The 23870-nt window shown below is 41.3% G+C and overlaps 1 protein-coding gene across 6 annotated transcripts in view; it reads left to right on the top strand.

The window, feature by feature from the left end:
• LDLRAD4 (low density lipoprotein receptor class A domain containing 4) overlaps positions 1-23870 on the top strand; it is a 293336-nt gene that overhangs the window by 88613 nt on the left and 180853 nt on the right. For 4 of the 6 annotated variants that reach the window (XM_075494312.1, XM_075494317.1, XM_075494316.1 and 1 more), the window contains one exon: positions 20158-20616. In XM_075494312.1, the coding sequence (XP_075350427.1) occupies positions 20577-20616 (40 nt within the window). In that variant the 5' untranslated portion in view covers positions 20158-20576. Of the gene's footprint in view, positions 1-3687; positions 3754-20157; positions 20617-23870 lie in introns of all 6 variants that reach the window. The other 2 variants (XM_075494314.1, XM_075494315.1) reach the window with 2 other exon arrangements.

Genomic DNA, 23870 nt, shown 5'->3' with positions numbered 1-23870 from the left:
ATAGACACAGTGGCTACCCTAAGTATTAATGTATGTAACTATGCACACATTCTTTTTTTCAAGTGAAACTTGGAAAAATGTATAAAATGGAAGATTTACCGATTTCTTCAAGCTCTGTCCTCATTGTATAAGGCATAATGCTCTTGAGTTTACTTACAAAATGGTGAAATGAATATGGCTCCCCCAGGTAAAATTCTGGTCAGAGTGAAGTTATTAGCAAAATTCCCATTGAATGAGGTGGGGACAGAATTTCACTGAAACACAGGACACTTGAAATCCAGTTCACGGTTGAAAAATAAACCAGAAACAGAACTCATATTTGGAAAAGTGTGTGTGTTTCTCATAAACTTCATATTCTTATTAAAATAATTTTTAAAATTTTTCTTCAAACTCAGTCACATCTCTTCAGGCAATATTACTAAGTTGAATGAGAGTGAGTTTGTTAATAGAAATGAATTGTTCACAGTGTTCGTAAAAACACTTGGTGACGCACTAATAGACACCCTTTCAGTTTGACAACCACTCTGTGTCCATCTACGTTTCCTTTGACAGGATAAAATAGGTCTTTGACAAGAAGTATTAAAAGCGTTAACCCTAAATAGAGGAGATGTTCATATTATTCCCATTCAAGTAACCGAATTTTGAACAAGAACCTTTCTTGTACTCAGTTTCGAAGTGACTTGGCAACATACCTTTTTGTTTTTAATTTGTGCTAGATGGTGACTCCTAAAAAGACTTTTAAAACCAAGGTGGAGATGCTGTTTCTGTTGTTTTCTTGTTCTGGTGAAGGGAGAGCTATCAGCTCTCATACCACGTATAAACAGGGTTATCGAGAAATGTAGCCCAACCCATCAGTAAGACTACAGCGCTGAAGGAAATCCTTTACAGCTTGTTCCTCAGCTCCCGACTTAAACACTCCCTGGGGCAGACGGCAAGCCCTGCAGACAGTTTGCCCTGGAGAGGCAGGGAGGAGCAGCCTGCCTGTCGGACCTCTGCCGCACCGCTGCTGAGAGACGTGCTTCGAGCCCGGGGAATCATTATTCCTAAGCGCTCTTAAGGAGGACGGAGCGATGGGCAATGCTGAGCCCAGCTGGGATTGAATGGCTAGTATAGTTGTAAGACGGTGCTTGGGAAAGGGGAAGGGAGCTCCCTTCCCAAAAGTGGTCCCGCAGGTACCTGGCCCGAACCTGCAGAGAGACCTGCGTGAGCCCGTGAAGAGGAGTGAAGGGAGCAAACCATTTTGCACGCTGCCAGTGCTAGAGCCGGGGCCGGAGGTGAGAGGGGGCCCTGACTCCCTGGCTCTTCTGCAGCGTGGAAAGCTGCTGCTGGGGCAGGGGAAGAAAGGCCTCCTGTATTTGCCCTCCGCTTTTTAGCCGCAATGAAAGGCTAAAAACAATTTCTCATCCCAGAAGGAGTGACTGATGCTTTCCGGGTCGGTTCTTTCATACTTTAATAAGAGATTTTTTTTTTCTTTTTTTGAATAGCCAAACTTCATTTCTCCCTGCTGTGTGGAGAGAGCAGGCTCTGTCTCAGCAGAGAGGAAAATGAGGCAGCTGGATCAGCAGACGAGGATAGAAAGTAATCCTCATTACAGTTATTTCTGCTGTTCACCACTGTTTGGGGAAGTAGCTCTTACTGGGGATTGTCCTGTAGTTTTTTGATAAAAAGCATTTTCCTTGGTAGTATTTTAGCAGTTGTCTGTAACAAATCATTTTGGCTCGTTTCTTTCTCTCCTTCCTTGCCTTACCTTCATCGCTGCTACTTATTTCTTTCATAATTTATCTAAACAGCTTTCCACAAACCCTGAGAGATCATACCCTTCAAAGCTGAATTGTATTTCTTGACTCTCGTACTCCTCCTAGAGAGCTGTCAGGAGGTGGGTTTACGTTTGGACAGAAGATTGCTTGTTTCACCTCAGCAAGTATTTTTAGTTAAGCATTTTTCCTCTAGGCAATTTCAGATGGTCTCTACTGGATACTTAGTAACATACATGCTAGTATGTTTTATTTTAAGTTGTTATTTGTAGTTTTGCTATAATTTGGAGGTAGCCAGAGGCTGTACCTCCTGGAAGAAAAATATTTTCATCCTTCTTAACATGAAGAAACTTGCTCCGTTAACTGCATCTGACTTAATGTCGTGAGTTTAAACACTAACCTGAAAGCTGTTAATCAGACCTCTGGTTTAAAACAAGAACGGCATAATTCACAAGTCAAATTTAGGTGGTTGCATTAGGTAGTTAGCAACTGGGCTTAATGGACTCTGCTGTTGTATGCTTGGTTATGACTTTGCTGGTTGATAAAATGATTTGTTTGAGATTCTTTGGTTTTTATTTCTCACATTCACTAAGAATTGCTTAGTTGTGAACTCTAAAAGCCTGATCAATCAGTTTGTTAAAAATATGCATAATAAGGTAGCAAGGGTGTTTTTTCTGTGTGCTAAAATTTATTTTTGGCCTTGCGTTAGGAGCAAAGAAGGCTAGCAAGGCAACTTTTGCATTTCAGCATCCTTCTAACTCCTGTTTCTGGCAGACCCTAGAAGTTTAAGGAATACTTTTGCTTCTAGCCCATGTCCTACTGGCACTCCCTTCTCCTGGTCTGACTGGAGTGGGCAGTGCAGTACAAGGCAGAGAACGACTGTGGGTGACCCGTTTTTGTCGGTAACGCAGGCACACCTATTCCTCAGGTGAAGCTCTGTCTGCGATAACGGAGGTCTCTGGCTAACCTCATGAGAAGACAGAAAAGTATTCGCCCTTTCTTTTGACAAGCTGTAGAGGATCCTGTTTTCCTCACGGTTTCTAAATAGAATAAATTTGCATGTTGTAATTGTTGCATTTGCTGTCATTTGTTAGTGGAATCTGCAGTAATTTTGTTGATATGCTGACACCATGGGATCATGACAACATATATGTCACTTTACAGGCAGGCAGAAACCGTCAAGCATACTTTTTTTCCTACTCCTGTACTGTGATAGTGGAAGATGCAATACCTGCAAAATGGTTGGTGACCCTAGTCGTCTCGGTGATGGCTACTGGAAGTGCTCTAAGAATACTTCTGAAGTTGTTTACAAGCCTCATCCGAGATGTTAGTCGTTGGGAGCAAAGAACTACCCTCTCACCACATTAAATTAGTTTTTAAAATTCTTTTGCATAATCTCATAATACGTTACGTTAGGGTTACAATATGTCAGTGTTGCTCCTTGTATGTTGTTTCTTCTGGGAAATGTCTTTGGAAAGCCTTCTCCTCTGAGATTTGGAGATCTTCTCGTATGTCCAGCTGACAGGAACAGGCTTTTAAACTCACAGATTTCGAATCTTTCACATACATATTTTACACATACAAGGAAATGCATCAGATTTAATTGTAAACAGCTCGTGGACACTCTGTGTCTGTTTGGATGGGTTGTGCGTGTTCATATAAGAATAATGTCTTGGTAACTACCTAGCTTACTATTTAAGATTTTACAGTCATATTCTTGGCGTTCATTTTTCTGTGTTATTAATGAAAGTTTTAGCTATTAGCGGAAATATTTCTTGTAGAAGTTTTCCATGCAAGCTGTGCTAAACTTCATGCTTCCAAAAGTGAGAAGCAAATGTGTGTGAACTATACACATGCACAGACTGTAAAATAAATGTGTGTAATCTAGCTACTGCTCTTTATTAAATATTTGCTATTATATGATTGTTTTCAGCTGTTTATCCCTTCACATGTCTTTAACTTTTGGACTGAAGTTTCCATGTTGGCTGCCTGCATTCCGGTATGTTTTATTTTAGCCAAAATGGCTCAATGGTTTCCAATAATGGGATTAATAAAAAGCATATTTTGCATTTGTGAAAAAGAAATACTCTGGCGAACATTTCTTGAGAAGCTTATGGTCCTCCCTTATTTAGAAATTTGGCAGAAATTTGGTTTTTGCTTCTTAACTTTCTGGTGCTACCAATAAATACTAGTAAAACGTCGCTTGTCTCACCTAGTGTACCCACATCAAACTGATGTAATGAAGAACTCCCTTAAAAGCCCCTGAGGAGGTACGTGGTTCTCCTGTCAGAGCAGGGTCTGAACAGAGTTGTTAACCAGAATTGAGGCCATATGTTGAGGACAAGGAGGAAAAGCAGTGCATATTTCATTCAGACATGCATATTTCATTTCTGAAGGCATCTTTATCTTCAGCTGTGAGGAAAAACATAAATTCTGTAAAATAAATGCTGTGCTGGGGAGTCTTGGGAAGACAAAGTGAACATGAACAGGTTTGAGCGTCTGGGCTGCTGGACTCCAGGAACAGCAGGACTTGGGTTGTCTTGAACTCTGCTGCAAAAGCTGTCAGTTTGATTAGCTTAATGCATATTCCCAAATAGACTGGGGATGACATGCTCATTTTTAGGAACTTGATTTGAAAATCTTAATAATGTTCTCTGTACTGTGTCTTCAAGAGTATATTCAGAGAAAGAAACGTTTCATCACGCTTTTATCAACATGAGGCTTATATGACTCCACTGTTTGAGGGTATTGGAGCCCATGGAGAAATTTTGCAAGTCTTGTCAGATTCAAACTAGAAAGACCACCTTTTAAGGTTTTGTTTATATTTCTTGATTGTGTGTGCATTATTTTTAGTTGCATTTTTGAAAAGTTAGAGTGATTTCTTAATTTTGTGAAATCGGGTAACTGCATTCTCTTGAGTATGCAAGGATCTAGGTAGGAATAGAGGAGAAAATTCTTTGCATTTACATATCTCGAAAATGATCTTAGCGAGATTTTCTAGTGATATTGTATAGGGTTTTTTACACTTACAAATGAGTTAATATTCTGGAGACTAAAAGGAGAATATTAATTCCACATAACCATATTTAAGCAGTCATTTATTTGCTTAGGTAGTTGGTTTTTAGAATTAATTGAGTAAATAAATTCTGTTCAGATAAGTTCTATGAATAAATGCAAGTTTAAATAATGCTTTTCACCATTTAAAAAAAAATACTGTTTGCCTTTGATGGTCCAGCAAACCTGCATGTGCTTCCAGTCCCTTCTTGTACCGCTTTTGGGAAAACCCCAACGTGGTTAATGAGTTGGGATGCAGCACATTTTATATACTTTAAGAAAAAAACCACACCGAAGAGTGCTGCCAATCAGTATTGTTAACAAAGTGAAGCATGATTTCAAAAACACTTTGTGTTCTTGATTTGCTTGAAATAGTTTGTCTACAAATTTAGCCCCAGATCTGACAGTTGGGCATCCTACATGAATACACCAGAAATGTGCAACATCATACTTTAGGAAAATGCAGGTAAAAGCATTGCAGTGTTGCTTCTGAAATGCTGTAGTCATCATGTGAGGCTTTGACCACGTGCCTTGCACTGTGTTACGGGTTGTGCTCCACATCTGGGTGGACATCTTTGGGGCAGGCTCCAGAAATATCAGGTCTCCACTGATGTTACCCCCGTGGATCCTTTCTGCTGTGAGCTGGGCGGAGTTTGGTGAAGGACCAGTTCTCACCCGCATTTCCCACCTGGGCGTTGGTGCCCAGGGAAGGCTCGCTGGTACAGCTAGCTCCGCCAACCTTCGGAAAGTTGATGCGTATCCTCCAGGCAAAGTAGTGCCTCAGGGGCTAAAATAAGCCATCCCAGTTACGGACCTTTATACTGATACGGCTGTGTTAGCACATTCACTGGCACAGATTTTGTTAGAGAAGAGGGAAAGAATCACACCCTAAGGGATGTTACGGTGCTCGTGAAAGCTGCTGGTATCGTTGCGGCCTCCGCTGCCTGTCTGTATTTCTACATGTCTGCCTTCAAACCCCTCCAGTTACTGAATCTAGATCATGTTCAGCATTAGGTATTGGATAAAGATTGATGTAAGCTGTAAAGTATTTAAGTAGCCAGAGTAGGGTATGAAACACCGGAGTTTGTTTAAAAGCTGACCCGGGAGATGAAATGCTCCCTTGTTTCCCAGCTGACACTTCAGTATTGTTTTCTTAATTTCTAGTAGCACTCTTCAGACTTCAGAGGCCTCTGATTTTAGTGAGAGAAGGAGGAGCATAGTCAAGCCTATGATGCCTGATGGCTTCAGAAAAGGATTTTTCAGCAGTGTATTAATAATGGGGTCTTAAAGCACTATGGAAAATGAAATAACAGCAGTCCTATGAAACAGACCCCAAGAACCACCACCACCTTTGTCATTCACTGAAAAAATCAAGTCTTGGTACAAGGAATTTTTTGGGGGGGAAAAACCAAACTTGACTGCAATAAGCTGATGCAGGCAGTACAGTAATAATGATAAACTTCATAAAGCAAAGTGTCTCTTATTAACGTGCTGCAAAGCACTCCAGAGATTCTCAGTTCTCAAATTAAGCTATAAAAGATAATAGAAGGGCTTATAAAGTTTCTGCACAGTGAATGATTTCATGGCAATGGCATTGTTTGTTTTAATGATGTGAGAAGAGGGCGTTTGCCCAACATCTTCAGCATTCTGAAAGGGAAGAAATAGGTGCAGCAGTTACATCTTACAGTTTCACTGACGTAATACGGGTGCCTTTTTTGCAGCTGTATCATGGTGTACTTGGTAGACTGTAAGTAAGTTTTGAAGTTAAAAACTTCAACAAGGAAACAGACTGGGAATTTTACTGCTGCTGTGATTGAGCTGGTTGCAGAAATAAATACATTGGGATAATAGTTGAGGGCCATGACTTTTTAGGGGCATCCATAATCTTAACGTACTTCTCCATGGACAGAATGACTTTTATAAGTGGTGGTGTTTTGCTGACAAGCTCATCCCGAGGAATCAAGAACTGGTTGGAAATAGAGACAAAGTGACCTTCCTCTATCTTAGATGACCTTTTTGCCTTCCCAAACCCAAGTATGAGCAAATGTTTTTTGACTGTGCTGTGGCCGAAGGACACCTTGCGCTTTCCCCACCTGGCCACCCAGCCTTAACTCCCAGGTGCATGCTTTCCTAAAGGGTGGGGGCTTAATAGGGAGGTAGTGAATTTTTCATCCAGCTAACTGGGATAACAGAGAAAAGTCTGAATTTTAAAAGTTAGATTTGAGGTACCACTAATGTATTTTAGTTTGAATACTACGTGTTTACTTCCTGATACTTTTGTAGGTCTCCTCCTTTGCCTCCCTTGCATTCACTTTCATGATAAAATTGACTTACTAATCTCAGCAAAACTATCTGGAGGAGGACTGCATTGTATTGTTAGGAGGTCAGGTTTTTTAGTGTAAATTAGTTTTCTCTTTAAGCAGAAAAATGACTGAATTAATGCCATGAAATGCTCTAAAAGAGCATATATTGCAGGCACGGTTTGCGTGCAGGGCTTTATACAAAGACACGTACACACAAGTGTGTACACAAATACACAGACAATTTTCAGAGACACTTTGCCTGTATAGCTCTTACAATGATGAGAGGTCATTGCATGTTGCTGTCATATAAAGAGGCTGCAAGAAAGCTCTTATCTGAATTGGGAGAAGGAATGTAGTTTCATTCATTAAGGGGTAGAAAATCACAGTTTTTCTTTTTCCTGAAGTCTCCACTTACCAGACTGTTCATGGGCTTTGAACAGAAAGATTTTTCAGACTACAAAAATACTTATGGTGTTGCTTACTTTTTTAATTTAGCAGATTTGTCTGTTTTTTGAAGGAAGGATTAAACGAAAATGAGGAAACTAGATCTCTTTCTCCCTTATAGGGGTGGAGGTTTATTCCAGCTATGAGCACTACTAACTTCCCTGTAAAATGCTCGTGCATTGCCCAACCGCTCTCGTGTGTTTCAATTAAAATTTGGCGTTGTCAGTTCAGATTTGTTGTAAGTGCAGTTTGGTGGTTTAGACTATGCAGCTGAGTACCGGAAGGCAAAGCATATGTGTGCGAAAAAGGCATTTAGTTGGAAACCAGAGTTGAACTGCATTCAGTTTTTGCCAATGCTGCTTTTAAGTTTGTGCTATTTTAATAGTTTCCCAAAGTGATAGTGTTACCAAAAGAAAATAGCCCTCTGAGCTGGCATTTTTCATGTTTGCTTTTGGCCACAAGGTAAATTTGGTTTGGTTATTTGTTAAAAATCCACATAGTTCTGTCTGCAAATGCGTATTTGATGATTTTTTTTCCTTGTCTGTTCTGTATGTTTTTAATAAAAAGGCCCAGAGCCTTTTTTGAACTCTAAATGTAGAGCTTCAGTCTTGCCATGAAGTCTCAATGGATAGAAAATGGGTTCTATCTCGATGTATTTTGATGTATAACGTAACAGGATGTAACGTGATGTAACAGGAGCAAAACCTTTGACATTTTGCTGATAATTGAGTTTTAAAGTTGGTAAGATATACATGCTTGAAAATGGCCCATTACAAATCCGTAATGTGTACTGAATTAACATGCCAGGGTTGGTTGGTTTGGTTTTGGTTTTGTCATCATGCTAGGGAACAGATTTTATACTCTCCTTCAGTTGTTTTTTCTTGCGTGTTATTTAAAAACACGAAGAACACCAACAAACCCCAAACCACGAATGTGAAGCTAGAAGAGGTGAGAAAAGCCGGAAAAACGCCTGGTATATCAGGATTAGTCTTGCTAGTTTATGCATATACTGGGTAGCAACTTGCTCCTTCCAAAAAATCGGGCTCTGAAGAGAGTAAGTAATTCTTCCATTTGCCATAGGAGGATAGACCCGTATGCATTCCTCTGGCGGTTGTCCCCGCAGTGACAGTAGCCCTTACTGTTCTGGAGGATAGGAGGGAGGGCAGTGACCCTCGGGGCGTGGGGTATATATCCCTTGGAGCTGGAGGGGGGATAATCCGGTCATGCCTGCGCACCCATTGCCAGGTGGGAGACTCCAGTTGTGGGTTCTGGGATGACCATCCTGCCTCAGAAAGGTTCTCTGACACCTTCGTGTTCCCTTTGGTCAGTGACGTGAAGAAATACTGCATACCCTTACAGAACGTGAGCGCCATTTGCAGGATCAGCATACAGCCCCACAGATTTTTACATTTAAAAAGAATGCAAAGCATAGATATTGAGTTTGATGGTAATTAACTTGAACAGTTTACCGAAGTATTTGGGACATTTTGAAGTGTTTTAAAAGCAAGGTTTCAGTTTGTTTCTGAGAAATTTTGTAGTTAACCCAGTTTCAGTTCTTGATGCATGAGTGACTGGGTAACATATGATGAACTGTGTTATATAAGCTGCTCAAATTGTTGATCCAAAATTCTAGCTATTTAACTCTTCTGGGATCTTAGTGTTTCTTGTTTTATTTTTGTCCTGTTTTCTCTTTTCAGTATTTGAAGTGTTGATATGAAGCCCTTTTCTGCCAGTGCTGTTAGCAGAAAGAACTTACGTACACCCATCTGCCTGTTCCTTGGGCTTGGGAATGGGTTGCACTGTCAGGAGCTTTTAACTACTTGGTATAGATTAATACAGGTGGGAATTTTCCTGCTTTCTCCTCTGTTTCCTCTAAATAGGTTTGTGTCTTGCAGCAGGATATAGTGGAATAAGAATCATCAGCATCATTGGTTCCAGCTGCCTCCTTAACAGAAAAAACTGTGTTTTATTTGGATGAGCTTTGCTGTCTCTTGAATATTTCGAGAGGAAGGCAGTCTCTCCCCTTCCGTGCATCTTTCCCGCCCAGATGTTTTGTTCTTTATTGTGCTTTATTAATAAGTCCAACGCTTTCTTAGCTGTAGGGCTGCAATGCAGAAAGCAGATGCTCCTATTAGAAAACATTCCATGATATTGGAAGCTTAATTATCAAAGATACAAAGTCAGACTCTCATTACATTTTCCACTTGTTTAAAAAGAAAAAAAAAGCCAAAAGTATTCTTTGTTTTTATGGTAAGACTGACGGTAGGTTAACAGCTGGGAAATACAAAGCTGCAACTCCATGGCTGAACAAGGAAGATAATGATTGTTCATCTGCAGAGGTCGTTATTTTCTTCTAATACGAGATTGCAGTGTTTCTGTTTGTAGCTCTGAAGCTTTAATTACACTTCGTAGTTATTTATAAATTACATCTGTGTAGGCCCTTCCTATAGGAATCTGTGTCTTTATTGGCAGAGGCTTGCAGGGGGAGAAGACTGGCAGGTAGGCTTGAAAGACCACACGTGTAATCTTACGGGTATTTGAAAGTAAACGTTATGTTTTTGTACTTGAAAGGACAACGTGAAACACAAAACAAGGCCAGAGAAGTCAGATTTCCATAAATGCATGGATAGTACAGGAAGAGAACAGGCAAATGGGATGTTTGCCCGAGAGAAGCAAAGCAGCCCAATTTTTCTTGATAAAAATACCAATTTTTGAGGCGTTTGGTCAAAAACCTCAGAGTATTTTTCCCCCCCAGTTGTTAAAGAAGGTGCTGTTAGTGTTGCATTGCTAATGCTTCTTCAGTTACGTGCAGGTACATGCCTCAGTTGCATCCAGGCACTGTATATGAGCGTAGCAAGAATGGTTTTAAAATATGACAAAAGTATATTAAAATATATCTGCTATTAAAAAAAGTTGGTGGAAAATAGATGGGACACTAGATTAAAAAAACACAAACATGGTGTTCTTGGCGAGTTGTTTGGTTTTGCCGATCGGGATTATAAATGCTTCCTGAATTACAGCTGAAGTGAGGGAGTCAAAATTCTGTTCTTACATCTGTGCTAAACAAGAACTTGTCAACTAGGGGAATTTCACAGATTTAACTGATAACAGCATTACTTCCCATGCCTTTATGCAGTTTGTTTATGTAAAAAGCTGTCCTTCAAGGACAAGAAAAAATAGCCTCTTTGCTTTTGTGTGTTGAGTAATGAGGGATTTGAGAGAATGAACTGTGTAGTTCTCTGGAAAATGAGATTTAGCTGATCACCTCAGGATACTGCTTCCCAGCTGTGCTCTCCCCTTGAATTTTGTGTTATTTTGTGAATTGTTTTTCAACAGATTTTTTGAAGGCGACCAGGCTTAAAGGAGAGTGTGTATTGTTAGTATTGCCTGGAAAAGAATCACTGGCCTCTTACTTAGTTAAAAGGGTTTATTGGGGTGATTTTACAATGCTAGTGGAGTTGTTTTGGATTTGCAGCATGATATACTCACTCGAGAAAAAAATCAAATTAGTTAAAATGCTGCTTTAGCTTTTTCTCTCTGATCTATTTTACCAGTAACACCTCTGTTCCCTAAGCATTTTATAGCTCCCCAGAGGTAGAAGTTAGATCCACTTCACTGATGGGATTGGAAGCCTGGAGAGATCAGGTAACATGCCCAGAAAAGCAAAGGCCAATCTCCCAAGTCCAAGAAAAATATGAGAGATGCTAAACCGTTACTTTGTTCTTTTTCTCATTTCCAGCTTGAAAGTTGGAGCAAAGTTGTAGTTAGTTGTAACCAAGAATTGCTGTGACAATTACTTATGCCCCATTGATTGTGGGGCTTAGAAGTACACACATTTAAATGCTGAAGGAGCGCTTTCTTCAGTGTTGTCTGGATTATTTAGTAATAAAGCAGAGTCCATTTTCCTTGGCCTGGCAAGGGGAAAACTACCGTGGACTCAGGTGAAAGTTTTGCTTCTATATGGCTTCTGATACAGGCTCCATATTAATCTAGTTGTTATCTAGTGTCATTCAGAGGGTAAAATGGAAGTAGATGCTGTGGAAAGCAGAGCATCTGGAGACCTTGTTAAGGCAACAGTTTGGTTTTCTGGATTGTTGCACTGAGTTCAGAGCTCAGACATAGTATAATGACAGAGATATAATTTAAACTTGCTGGTTTTGCTAGATCCTGGGCAAAATGGAGACTTGTATTAATGGAGGCAAGGAGGAGTTTGGATCTCTATTGCTTCATGTAGATTGTTGTAGTTTAGCGTGAAAATCAAAACTAGTAGAATATGGATCAGCAAACCTCAGGATTTTTCAGTCATCTAAAATCTGGTGCAGTTCTATAGGAGAAATTTTAGGTATTTGTTATAACAAGGATCCTTTCTGGGCACAGTCGTACATCTTTTTAAGTTTTCTATGGTACTGGAAGTAAAATGGATTTGTGCAGTACATGATCTATATAGGAAGTCTGAAATAGTTGCAAACCTTCTTTAGGTTAGAAGAGGCATACACACATGACTGACTTTTTGCACTGACGGCAGCTGTACTGCAGAGTGCCGTTGTCTCCCGTGCTGCTCACAGTAGCGCTGGGAACACGCTACAGCCAATGTGCTCAGTGCTGCCCACGGTTTCTTTAAACTGGGTTTTGCGTGTCTGGATAATGTTCCATTTGCATTTCTTCATGCAGCTCGCAGATGATGTTGGCTACTCACACTGTAAATAAACCAGATGAATTCTTGTGGTGTGGCTTGCTTCGCAGGAAACTAGAACTAGCTTTGTGTAGTAATGTGTATAAAATACTAGTGGGCTTTTCTCCTACGTTCCTTGCCCTCCTGAACAGCTGCTGCTCACAGCAGATGGACTTTCATAGCACTGACTGATACAGCCTTCCAGAAAGTTATGAAATTCTTATCAGTGCTTCTTCAATTAATATGGCGGCAGTTTATGCTAATTCAATTATATAGTTCATGTTTTATTCTTTAGCAGAAGAGGATTTTCTTTAGTCATGGCCCAAGTGTATAGGATGCTCTATCCTTCTTGACAGTGGCTGAGCACCCTCGCTTCCCAGTGGCGTACATAGCAAACCCAAGTGCTGTACAGATAGTAGTTTTATTCTCCAAGATAGTAGTTTTATTCTCCAACAGCTTCCATGCCCCTTGAATGTCTCTTCAGCACCCATTCATTTTTCATTAGTTAGCATCGGTTCACTGTTCTCTTCTGCATTTTGCATTTGCCAAAATGAGCATTGTCTTGTGCTTTTTCATTCATACCAAGTGTTTTGACAGGAGTTGGAATAATGTTGGATAACTCCTCCTATTAATGTCCGAGATTTCAGATTCCCATGTATGTTTACTTCCGTAGTCCCCAATACTGTTCAGTGGGAGGACTGTGCCATTCCACGTCCACACGCTGCTTGAGATTTTCACGTGGGAGATACTGTCTTCTGCATTTCCTTTCCAGAACAATCAGAGTGCAGATGTTTCTGCCTTCAGAAATGAAGTGCAACTTGACTTGATCCACACAGTCTGCTTTTTATGAGTGAAGTCGGTACGTGTGTCTGTACTTCATTGTGTGTATTAGGATTTTCAGCTGCTCTAACCAATTCAGTGGGGAGAGGTTGATTTCGGCTGTGCACCTCTTCCCTGGAGGGTGCAGTGCCTTCACCCAAAAGGTGCTTTTGGTGGAGAGAGGAAGGGTGCCGCTGGGTCTCCTGGGGATGATGGGGATGCTTGACATACTCATTTGCTGCAGGAAAGGCATGCTGCCCATTCACTTCTCTTGTGCAAGGTTTGTCAGCGGAGATGACATGACCATGTGCTCCTGTAATACCTAAAAACCTAGATAAAGAAATTGGGAAGCTTGTGTTGGCTGGCAAAGAGCTAGGAAATGCATGATGCACACTTGGAAAATGGAGAGCTTGTAAATAACATACAATGCTTGTGTCTGTGTGGTGGGTTCTCAAGATGAGGTGAACGGAAGCCAGAGGCAACATTTTGTTGAAGCAGCAAAGAGTTGCGGTGGGAGAGGAGGAGGAGAGAAACATCTCTCTCATCTTGTGCTTAGCTCCACATTGATAACATTCTTAACAACAGATGGGCAGTGGCCATGTTGTCTTCTCCTAAGGCATTTCCTCCCTGCTCGCACATCCGACGTGGCACAGCGGAGTTAAACCGGTAACTTCCCTGTCCTACTGCTGCTTATCTGGGTGGTCAGGTTCTGCAGCTATGAGTCTCAATCACAATTTTTCCAGTGGTGTGCAGGGATGCTAAATGCCCCTTGGAGTGTAGTTGGATGTTGGATACTCAAAGTCTTGATATATGCAGAACCCCCTGGGTTTCTGGCAACTGCTCGTTTCTCATACACGTCATGGGGACACCAGTCAAAAACTTGTGATCTTTTCTCCAGTCTGCTCAATGTAATTTTTACTTTTACCAGGCTTCTGCAAATTCAAATACTGACCCTGTGTCACTTTGCAAAAAGATTAATTAAGATTGGATTCTGCACTTACCACCTTTTTGTTATTTTGGCAAATAAAATTCAGAGCTCAGGTTTTTCTCTGACTGGTCAGGTTCATAGAGCAGCATGATTAATGATTTCTCTTGACAACTTCTGGTAATTATAGTTTTATTAAGGTCCAAAAATAAACAATGCAATCTTCTCATTTGCCCTGCATAACACGGCTTGTAGAATTTCTCCCAATAATTATCTTCTCCAAACCCAATAGCTTGTCACGGAGATCTTGGTAAACTTTTCCACTGGGGTTTTACTGCATTCTGTCAGCACAGCTATGGGAAAATGTGTGGCTCTTTAGTTTGTTCGTAGAGATAGCAAACAGAGGACCCAAATTAATTATTTCACTTAACAAGATTAATGGAAGGAAATGTGGCATGCTCCTTTGTGTTATCAGTTATTTATAGGATTTCTTCAAGTGAAATACTCCTTGCTATCTGATTACCAGAGGCTATTCACTTTGGCATGAAGCTACTAAACAGACCGATTTTTCTATCATTGCTTCAGTTTGTTGCTTCGCTCCAAAAAGAAAGAAACAAATAGGAGGAGGAGGAGAATAAATGTCTGTACTGAAACACTCATCCATTTTCTTTTAAACCGGGCCTTGTCCGTAGTGGGCTTTGCAGTGTCTGCTGGCATTGGCATTGGGGATATATCCTGCTTTCTAGAACATTTTCTTAACAGGCTAGAAAAAATGATGCTTGATTTTGGCAACATGCCCTCTTCTCAAGACCCTGCTTCAACTAATGCAGAAAGACCATACCTAGCTGTGGTTGTCCTCTCTGTGCCCCAATTCAGGGAGCGCTGTAACAAAAAGGAAGGAAAAAGAAGCTTGGACGCTATTCCTAAACAAGCTAAAGAGTAGCTGGAAGTATCTGTAGGAATATAAATATGTATAACATAACATACAAACTCATTTTGTATGTCACCGAAATGCACCAAGAAAGTGAAATACAGCAGCTGTTTAAAAAGTCACAACTGACCTATACAAATATTGAAGATAGAAAGTGAAAACAAATTATGTATATGTGTGTGTGAGAAAGATGCGATTAGATAAACATATTTTAAACATCTGGTTTTCAGTTTGATTTGTGTATGGTCTGCTGTGAAAGTTGCCTTGAGTTTTTTAAGCGGTCCTTTGAGTTACGGAGCATAGTGTTTCCCAAGGATTCACTTAGCACTGGTGCAATGTTATCTTAGAAGGAAGACAAATTATAGATAGAAGTCGATAAAATAAATGAGGATCACACAGTAAAACGCAGGCTTTACCATCTAAAAAAGAGTAGGTACAACTGGTAGGTATTAATATCTGGTTTAGAAGCCTCTATGAGAAGCAAAGCCAAAGCCTGGAAAACTCTTGGTGAATCCAAAAGGGGATGGAGAGGTGAGCTATATGTGTGCACATATGCTTCATTTTAAATTGCTTTAGCAAACTTTAAAAGATATTTTTACAAACACCTTTTTATAAAAACAAAATGTTGGAAGTGTTTTTCCAGCCAGAAACTTCTTAAATATATATCCAAGTCTATGCTGCCTTAACCTATAGGAAGTATAGGCCTTACTTCAGCAAAGTGGTTAAGCATGTGGATAGTTCAGTACGTGTCCTGGCTTCAGTCAGATTACTTTTTTCCTTGAATTTGGAGACACGCTTGAATCTCCCGTTGAGCTGGAGTCATGCTGCCGGCTCGGCCAGCGTTGCTTCTGTCCTGCTTTTAGCCACAGAGCGGGTCGGTGCCGCTGGCCGCCGAGCTCCCGCTGAGGGTCGGCACCTGCCTTCTGCAGGGACCGCAGCGAGAGCAGGGCAGGTTAGCTCAGGCTCCCTCCCCTTTTACACTTCTTTCACCCAAAAGCTAGAAATTCAAGCAGTGAGTCCTCCCTTGATTAAGTTAAATTACACCACAGCTCAGAAGCTGTTCAGTAACTTTCTCAAAAATGTAAACGTGTGGCTTGCTCTACAGATACTCCTGTTATGAAATTTGTTAAACGCCTTAGTGAAACGCTGTACTTTAGGATGTCTTGTGCCAAGGGCTGTCACAGGAAACGCTTCCCATGGCCGTAGCCCTTCTGCCAACACATCCAGTGAGTTCCTAATGCCTGTGTGGGAACCAACAGCACGTGGCCAGAGAAACAGACTGTATATAGTGAAAGGAAATGGAAAAAAAAACCAAACAAAAAACCCAAGCTGCAGCATTTACATGTCAGCCAGTGCTTTTGAGTTTTTGCAGACATTACAGAGATAGCAGTCTTGGAAAAAGCAGTATTTCACTTCTTCTTTCAGCACAAGTTCCTCCAGACTTGGTCCTGACTGATGGTTGCACAATACTTCATAAAATGTAGATATTATTGCAGGACTTGATGACACTCATTGGCTACTTTTCTCTCTCAGATTCTTTTTTACGGTCGCCCTTTAATACTGCATCTTCAAACGTTTAGAAAAGAGGAATAGCAGGTTGACTAGCTAAATATACCATAAGAACATGTAATCACATAAGGTGCTAAATAGTCAAAATATTTTCTGTTTGCATTTTGTGTGAGGTTCAGATGGTGGTGTCTTTCCCAGGACCAAATCTGAGAAAAGTGGAGAGGGTGAAAACAAATGGATTTGATTTTTCTCTAGGTACTCAATCACGTAAGCGCATAGTAGCCGAAAGTCTTTATAGCACAGCTACATATTTATAAACCACAATGTTTGCTTTGGTTTGCTTCTGAGACTCATATAACACTGCAGTGGATGAATGAAAGCAGAAGTGGAAGCAGAGTTCCTGTTGCAATTGGAAAGGAGGTAACAGATGGAGCAAAGAGAAAATCTCTGGTCTTTCTAGTCTACCTTTTCTCTTTACCATCTGATCAGTGTAACGGGACGCGTTCCCACCGGGGTCTCTGCAGGTTGTGAAAACTGTAATAGTTACATCAAAGATCACACCTGATTTTAGTAGTTCTATCAGTATTGTTTACTTTCCACGCTCTTTTTCAGATACGTATTTTCACTTTTTGGTCCTTTAAGCAGGTTGGTTTAACGTTTCTGCACCACACTGGTATAAAAGGATAAACACATAGCTTCACTGGAGTTGGCTGAGCACACTGAAATGTGTCAGGAGAGGTCCCGACCCATTCTGTGCGTGCAAACATGCCAGTCTGTTAGGAAACAAACACAAACCTCCTCTCTTTGAACATCAGTTCAGCTTTAATGGAAAAATTCTGGATTATGTAAAGTACAATAGAAAGGTTATAGCTCTGCATGCTGTTAAAAATGGAATTTGCCATTTCCCTTATTTGCTGTGGTATTGGCTGGGCTGCTTTGTCGTCTTCACCTGGATGCATTCGAAATCTGAGAGACCTGAAATTGTTGTGCGAATGTGACTGATGAAAGGTCCACCTGTTGAAAATACTCATTAAATAGCCTGCTTAGCCATAAGTGTGAAGCATTTTATAAGTGCTGAACTTGGTTTTGAGTTGTGAAGAGGCCCAGCAAGTGCTGAGCACTGCACAGGCTTGCTCCAGGAGCCCGCTCCGTTTCCTTACTCGCATCCTGCCAGCCACCTCCGAGTTCGTTATCTGCCAAGGGAGAAGAGTGCTTTTGCAGTGATAGAAAATGCTCACTTAGGGCAATCAAGAGATATCAGTTATCTTCTTTCACTTGAGTCCTTAAGGGAGGACTTAAACCTGATGCAGTGCATTACCTTTTAAATTTTAAGGTCTGAATGAACTCTGTAGTGTTTCAGTGTCCTGTAGTGTTGTTAAAATTACGTCTTTCTGTCTGAAGAAGCAGTGGTTGCTGAAAGTGCCTGCGTCATAGAGTTTCTTCAGCACTGTTGGGTTCTTAACTAGTTTAGCAGAAATTTTGAAAATGTGGAAAATAATTCTTCTTTTAATAAAAAGCTAATTTGCAAGAAAGTAAAAGTATTTTATTCTTTTAAGAATGAGAAGCTTATCTAATACAAAGATGTAACAGTAAGAGCATTTCCCTGGATGCTAAGGGATTAGTGCACATCTCTTGAGCATCGTGAAGATGGGGAGAGAAATTAAAATGCTGAAAATAGAAGGCATCAAAATTGTGGATTTATAAACCGAAATCAAAAGTTATAAGGCTGAAAATGTGAATGCAAATATGGATCTGCTTTTATAAATAAAGAATAAACTCAAACCTCTAGAGAAAAAGCTTGGGAAATGAGTGCAGCATCCATCTGTAGTTGTTACAGGATAGTTAGCACAATGTTAAGAGCCAGAAGAAATATGTGCTGTGGTGTATGTATATTATACTTGCTCAGTTGTATGTATTTTAGAATAAAATTACCTCATATGAAACAGTTGTTAGTTGTATAGAGCACTTTGAAGGGCTGAAAAAGCATCTTGAGGACCTGACGTTCAGGAATAATAGCATTTTAAACACTATTCTAAAATTTTGTATGCAGCTTTTTCTGATAGAAGATACGACATGTAAAGGCATTGTTTCCCTTTTTTTTTCTTTTTTTTTTTTTAAATTTCTGCTTTCTCCTCTATTAAGTTGAGATGTTTGGGTAAGAAATGGGGAAGACATCTTAAATCTGTTCTGTAACCTTATTTGATTTGAATGCAAATTACTAGATTTGAATACAAGTAACTAATCAGTCAGTCCTGTGCTGTGTTTTGAGACAAAAACGCGTGTTTTTCAGTAATACTGGCATGACAAAATTGGGGGGGAAAAAGCAGCAACATCATTAAGATAGAAAATCCGTCTTTGTTAGCAGCTAGCTTTCATTCATTGTGTTCCGAGGAAAACGGCATTCGTCAGGTGTCAGGCTCACTTGGTTTCGGTGACACACCTGAGAAGGGATCCTTTTTGTCCCCCAGGACAGGGCTCTAGTGAAGCCCTCGAGGGCCAGCTGGTTGTGCACTCGGCAGTGCCTGCAGAGCAGAAGGTGCCCCAAGGAGCATAAGAATCTTCTCTGCAGTTTTGGATCATCTGGGATATTCAGCCTTACACTTTGGGGTATAAGCTAGTCTCTAGATCTTGCAGGTCAGGGTGAAGGGTGTAGTGGGTCTGGGGAGCGGCTATTAACACCTGCCCGCTGAGCCCGGTCTTGCACTGTTCTCCGAAGCAGTGGGTGCTGGGACTGACAGTGACACTGGCACCCTCTGATACGGGCTGCTCCAGAAGATGGACCTCGGGACCAATCCAGTACCGCAAACCCTGGCTAGACTCATTAGCTAAAATCCATTAGTAGATCATAAGATCATCACAGATGTACTTTCAACCTGCCTGTGCCACTGAACTGGGAGATAGTGAGCCAAGCATTATGTGAAGGAACAGGATGGCTGGGGAGTGAATGGGTTCTCGAAGTCCTCTTTTCTTTCTTCCTTGTTTTCGAAAATAATCTTCTCCCTAAACACGTACCTGTCTGCTGTTTGCATTCACCCCATAAAAGTAAATGTATCCTGGTTTTTAAAAGCTGGAGGTACAACAACTCCAGTTTTCAGTTAGCTACAGATATCCATGCTATGCAGAAGTAGTAGTATCAAGAAAAACTTAACAACCTTTCTCTTGTACAGCCTGTGGCTGTTTTTAACCTTACCGAATGTCTGAAGACATTGCGTCATCTGTGTTACAATTGAGATTTTAGATAGATAATCAACAGCAAGACCTACAAAGGTTTTTAACCTCAGAAGACTGTTAGAACGGCATATATAGTGTCGGCAGGCAGCGCTCTCTTTTCCTGCTCCAGAAAAGAAGGGAAGCAGCTATATGAAATGCTAATAATCTTACTGTGGTTTTGAATAGACTAGACTTGAGAGCCTTGAGTATTTTTCCTTTTCCCTTTTAACTGCAATTTTGTTATTGTATTGCTGCCCCCATCTCTGCTAAATATGGCTTTTGAAATGTAAATCATATCATGTTCTCAGAGATGCATATGACACCCTCAGCACTGTTCCTCTTTGCACTTCAAAGAGCTGTGTGGTCACACTTTGCATCTCGGCAAAATCGCAATATTTGCCTTCTGAAGATCTCCTTTAATGTGTACAGTCAATCCCTGATAATGTGTTTTGGGTTTTTGTTCCCTGGAGTCTGTTAATTTTAGTGTTGCTACAGGTCATCAGGAAACATAATCTCTTCTTTTTTTAATTTCTCAGTGAGCGTGCCTGAGGGGAGAGGAACACAAGAGAGGAGAGACAATTGAACATCACCATTGGCCGATTCCTGAAAAAATGGTGCTGGACGAACAGAGGATTAGAACTTAATTGTAAAAGGGAAATAAAGTCTTGGCAGGTGATTTGCTTCATTTCCACATTCATCATGGCCCGAATCCTCTGGCTGGCTGGTTGATGGGACTGTCCAACACTTCCTACTTAGGTTCAGTGCAGATCCCCTCTGCCTACGGATCGAAAGACCTGGGATCAGGTGGGAACTGGATGGTGCCAAATATGGGAATGGAAAGAGAAATGGACTCTGACGAGCTAAGATGGAAGTGACTTGACAGCTCCAAGCTCAGCAGTTGTCTCCAGCAAGGACAGGTTAAGACGGGAATCTCAAGCTTCGCTGGGAGAGCAGTATGCAGGAAGCTGGTTTTCAGGCCACAAATGCTTTCACAGGTAAGGACTTCTGTTCTAGTTCAGCTCATAGTTTTGGGACAGTTTAATGGAGTTTAGAAAATAAATTGAATAGGTCCTGGCTGTCGTTAGTGCCTTGTAGTACTTTCAGTTTAAATAATATTTTAAAACAGTTCACTTGAAGAACAGTTCAACACTTGTACTAACAGTGAGTAACACAGTTATCCGTATTTCAGGCCCTCTGAAACGGATGGCCGCAAGCCTTAGCAAAGTCGTATCTCAGCTTTCCTCGTTAAAGTACTCATTAACAGCTTAACAATGAGTGGCCTCCTGGGTCAGTATAAAACGTACTCTGTTAAGTTGCTCTTGCGTTCAACATGGGAGTTTGGCGAGGGCGCAGGATGGACACGGTTCGTATCAGGAGGCTTCTCAGAAACATGTCAGTGTTGAGCTTTACCTCATCAGCCAGAGCACATCTCTGGGCAGAACTTGCCAGGTACCTTCTCCTTGTACTCCCTCCCGCTCCACACCATTAACGTGCTGCAGTGCTTGAACTGGCAAAACCATAGGGTTTAAACAGCAGCTGTTTCACCTGAGTCCAATGTATTTCCCTGTAGATACACTGAAAATAACATAATGAGAAAGAGGATGCCAAGGTGGTGTGTCTCTCTGAGGAAAGCTCCCTCTAGTGTAAAGTCCACTGGAGTTCATTCGGTGCTTTCCCTGTCTGGACTGGGTTCTGATTTGAGAGGTGGGAGAAGGAAATGGGGATGAGAAGATCCTGCTGCTTTGTTTCCACATCTGCCAGCCAGCTGAGACCCTGCGAGAAATGGGTAGAAAATCAACTGGATATTCCTTTTGCTTTAGTAGGTCTAGATAATGGATTACTACCACAGTGAAAGTTACTGATGTGCAAGACATTTATTTTTCCAATTTAAAGTTTTTGCCTTTAGAAGAAGTTTACTGGATTGTCGGTTGTATGTATGGGAAGATCATTTTCTGTCTCGGGCTGCTTTACCCTGGGCTGCTTGCTGTTCTAGGAGCTCTTCCCAGGAGGGAAGAGCACAACTGTTCATTTCCCTGTGGGTGGGCTCCCACTTTGTCCTTTCCCAAAGCGGACCCACCCTCAGAGGCTGGTCCCACCCTTCTGGCTGCAGTGGGGTGGCAGCTCTGTGTCCAGCCGTCCGCACCAGCACATGGGTTTGGGAGCAGCAGTGCAGTTCTGAACTGTCTCCGTTGCCTCGCGTTCCTTTGATTTACAATACTGTTTCCATGCGTGTCAACGAGACGTGTCTTGAAGGAGAGGAAACAGGAAGCTTTTCTCCACATGTGCTCCAGTGCTGATGGGAGATATGAAGTCTGGGACCACCGCAGGGCCCTCCTGCTGCTGCCTGGCCAGCAGCACACTCCTACACTCCTACAGCTGCCTACTGCTGTTCTTGTTCTGTTTGTGCATCTTCCTCCTTGCTGCTCTCTGCCAGCCCTCAGCTCATTCCTAGGAGTTTTTGCCACTCCCTTGCTCTCCACCAAAAATCCTACTGTGTGGATATATGTTCTCTTCCTTACCTGCCCTGCCTTCTGTGACTCTCTCCTTTGCTGAAAACCTTATTACCTTTAGCACCCTTGCAATATTATATTATTTTCTGTCCGGCTTTACACTCTTCTGCCACAGCATCTGCTGTCCCTTAGCTCCCAGAAGGTGGGGGCTGTCGGCACTGTGATGAGGGTGCTTGGGCAGCGGGGTGTCAGAGAGCTGGTAACCTCACAACTGCTGCTGGGTGGAAGAGACCTGGCAAATAGTGCTGCGTAAAATTCAGGGAGGTGAAATGGGGGGCCCTGGAGGCCCAGGACAACAGTCAGATTGTGGCGACAACCCAGCAGATTCAGACCTATTCTGGAGACTTTAACAGCGTGAAGGTTGCTTGGTCTCCTGTAAGGAATTTGTATATTCTTTTGGAGTTGCCCTCAGGTAAAGATGTTAATAAACATTTTCAAATCTTGGTAGCTGTACTAAAGAATTATTAAACATTGAGTTAAGTTGCACCATATGTTCAGGAGACTTGTAAAGGAAACAGGTTGAAATATCATTGCTTTATATGAGGAGAAGGCAAGGACTTCTGTTTCTTCCAACTTGTATCAAATTGATATTCATATTTGCTTTTTGGAGATCTTTCTTGTTCCTTGTTAGATGTATATAATGCATTGAGCAGTAAACAGTGGGTAGGTACGTATTTCTTAGAGAAATGCACTGGACTGTGTTATGCTAATTTAAGAGTTGCAATAAAAATGTAATGGCAGGTGCGTATGATTGCCCCTCTGATCCTTGCTATACTGCTCCTTCTGTTTTACTGGAATGCCAGTTTAGCTCTAGGAGAAAACAGTAGCTAGTAGTGGCAGAGCGGGCATGACTACATGCAGAAGGGAGCTAATTTGTACAGAAAAAGCTTTTCATATCTGAAACCTGTGCAGTGTCAACACTGAATCTAGCCATGCTAAGTGATTGCAGCTATTGCAACAATCGGCGTAATCATTTCAATTTACAACTGAACAGAGTGCTGGCAAAAGAAGCCTGGGAGGATGATGCCTCTGTGTAGCCACCTTCGGAGTATTTCATAAACCTCCTTTCCACCCTGGTAATCGCTGTGACCTGGAAAGGCTTACAGTTAAGGCTAGCAGATATTTTGATCCTGTCTGGATGCTCATTTTACTGGCACAGCTGCCAAAGCTGCCGTTTTTTGCAGATGGCTCTTGTTCAAGAGATGGGCTCATCCAATCGTTTTATCATATATTACCGAACAATAGCTTATGGTTAGAGCTTTTTCACTTTCCTGGCTAAATACTAATTTCAGTAGATCGTGCAAGTATAATAGGTTCAGGATTACCGAATGTAGAAAAGGCACTGGAAGGGAAGTGCTCCTAGGCTTGATTAGGAAAGAGATGATGGTAAAAGGCAATTTGAGGGATAGGAATCATGAAAGAGCGAGCTTATCATTCTTCAGAAGACGAGAAGAGAGAACTTGAGAATAAAAGCAATAGTATGCAAGAAAGTAGATTGCATTCAGTTCATAGAACTGATAGGTAACATTTCTTGGGAAACAAACCTAAGAAATTCAGGAAGGCTGGCAATTTCTAAAGGAACTAACTTCTTCTTTTCCAGTCACAAAAATGAATATTAAAAGCACAAATAAAAGGTGCCCCATAAAGAAGTGTAAGAAGAGACAAAATTGCATGATCTGAAAATTGTGGACTCATACAGAAAGTGGAAAATAGATATGTTACTGGAGATGAGTGTAAAA

The sequence above is a fragment of the Mycteria americana genome, chromosome 2 (assembly GCF_035582795.1).
Source record: "Mycteria americana isolate JAX WOST 10 ecotype Jacksonville Zoo and Gardens chromosome 2, USCA_MyAme_1.0, whole genome shotgun sequence".
Lineage (NCBI taxonomy): Eukaryota > Metazoa > Chordata > Aves > Ciconiiformes > Ciconiidae > Mycteria > Mycteria americana.
Note: the sequence above shows the minus strand (reverse complement) of the source record. Positions and strands in the feature narration are given on the sequence as shown.